This window comes from Octopus bimaculoides, chromosome 13 (genome assembly GCF_001194135.2).
Source record: "Octopus bimaculoides isolate UCB-OBI-ISO-001 chromosome 13, ASM119413v2, whole genome shotgun sequence".
NCBI lineage: Eukaryota > Metazoa > Mollusca > Cephalopoda > Octopoda > Octopodidae > Octopus > Octopus bimaculoides.
This window is the reverse complement of record NC_068993.1, coordinates 8,263,731-8,265,766: the sequence shown is the minus strand read 5'-3', so window position 1 is coordinate 8,265,766 and position 2,036 is coordinate 8,263,731. Positions and strand designations below refer to the sequence as shown.

Sequence of the window (2,036 nt, the reverse complement as noted above, 5' to 3'; positions counted from 1 at the left end):
ATATATTTATATGTATATGTATATATATGTATATATATATACATATATACGATTGTATATATATATATATACAGACACACACACACACACACACACACACACATATATATATATATATATATATATACACGTCACTAATGCCAAACATATACAAATGTATGTGACTATCACAATACCCATGCCTCCGTTGCATGATATATCGCCATATTTGAATAGTTATTCTCTTTTTTGTATTACATTTACAGATACTAGTACTTATGAAAGAGTTCTTTTAGAGAAACTTATAGAAAAGTTTCAGTTTGAACGAATGCTGAAGAATAATGATATCGAACCTCAGAATGAAATACTGGTCACTGAAGTTGCTGAAAATAGTGAGTTGCGAAATCTTGAACATCTGAGGTGTTCTTGGAATCAGAATATAGGGAATTGCTGTGCCGGTCTGTTTAGACTCCCTAAATGTAAGTATTGTTTGTTCATTTGCCCTTCTTTCAATTTATTTGAAATAACTAAGTTTAGTGTGTGGAAAAGATCGTCAGTTCGAACGATAAAGTATGACTGTTTGGTAACGTAAGACTTAAAAGACAGAATGATTAAAATTTCACGGCAAATTGCGTCGGGATGTAATGCCTCGTGATATTTGTTTTCCAAGTCTGAGTTCTGAGTTCAAATTTGCCTTTCGAACCTTTCGTGGTTGATAAAGTATAAGCCATCCACGGCGGTCTATTGAAGGAACAGAAAGTATATGTCACAGCAGATACTTAATGTTATATGTTCCATCCTTTTGCGTTCTGAGTTCAACTCCGACCTTGATTTAATTGTAGCCTGCGTAATTAATAGTGGAGTCAAACGTGAGCTTCATGTGCAGATAGTGCAATAATAGGATGGACTGTATGGCAAAGCGTGCAGTGATACGCCACTTTTTTCAGTTTCAGGTTCAAGTAGCTCACGTTAATTTTTGTAATCATTCAAAATATATATAGATCTCTCTCTCTTTCTTTGTGTCTATCCGTCTGCCTGTCTGTCTGTCTGTCTGTCTGTCTCACTCTCTCACTGTCTCTCTCTTTATATATACACACACACATATATATATATATTAATATATAAAACAGAGTTTGGATGTGTGCATGTGCGTGCGTGCGTGCGTGCGTGTGTGAGTGTGTGTGTGTGTGTGTGTGTGTGTGTGTGTGTGTGTGTGTGTGTGTGCGTATGTTCCTTATGGATTCGAAGACAGAGTTGCCGATTTTGACGTATAAGGTATCAAAAGATTCAGTAATCTTTCGGCTACCAAATAAAGTACGTTTTTTGCCAAACACTTTTTTACTACAAAAAACAAGCTCGGGTCCCACTATTTTAAGGTCTTTAGCTAAGAGAGGCTGAACGATATTTATGCATTAGACAGACCATAATGAGAAAATGCTCAGAATACAAGTTTAAAATAAATGCTTAAAATACATGTTTAAAAAGTTTTACCAGGGAATGAAACTTCGAAGATATACTGTCAACTTTATTAGTATTATTTAGTGGATAATCTTTTAATGTGAAGTATGTTTGTCTGTGTTTTGTTTAGACCAGAGTTACCTCTGCTGTAGCAGACGCATCGCATAGTTATTTCTTTCTACCTGAAATACTGTAAATTTGTGTCTTTCTTTTGATGAAAGAGTGTGATTTAAGAGTGATTTGGCTGCGATTTGTAGTAGCTGAAGTCATCATAAACACACCTCTGTGTGTGTGTGTGTATTTTGTTGTGAAAAAAAACAACTTTTTCTGAAAAGATTTTGCATAGTAATTTTATGAGAAATCTGGACATCTTTCTTACTGCTAACCATTCAACTTCAAATTAAAATTGTTAATTGCTGGAAGTCAAGTAGAGTGAGATGTTTATATAGTGTTATCGTACAGAGTGGAAGTTCAATACGAAGTTTTGAATTCATTATGTTGTGGTTATTGATCAATTACCCAGGAAAGGGTAGAATGTTACTGATATTTAACCCGAAGAAGTGACGTTTCTAGTTGGCTACGCGGCACAGGCGTATATA

General features: G+C 34.8%; 1 protein-coding gene across 1 annotated transcript in view; it reads left to right on the top strand.

Moving 5' to 3' along the window:
• The window catches only part of LOC106876301 (uncharacterized), an 8,057-nt gene that overhangs the window by 476 nt on the left and 5,545 nt on the right, over positions 1 to 2,036 (top strand). Inside the window, exon 2 of the mRNA XM_014924799.2 lies at positions 246 to 458. Coding sequence (XP_014780285.1) covers positions 246 to 458 — 213 coding nt within the window. The remainder of the gene's footprint in view (positions 1 to 245; positions 459 to 2,036) is intronic.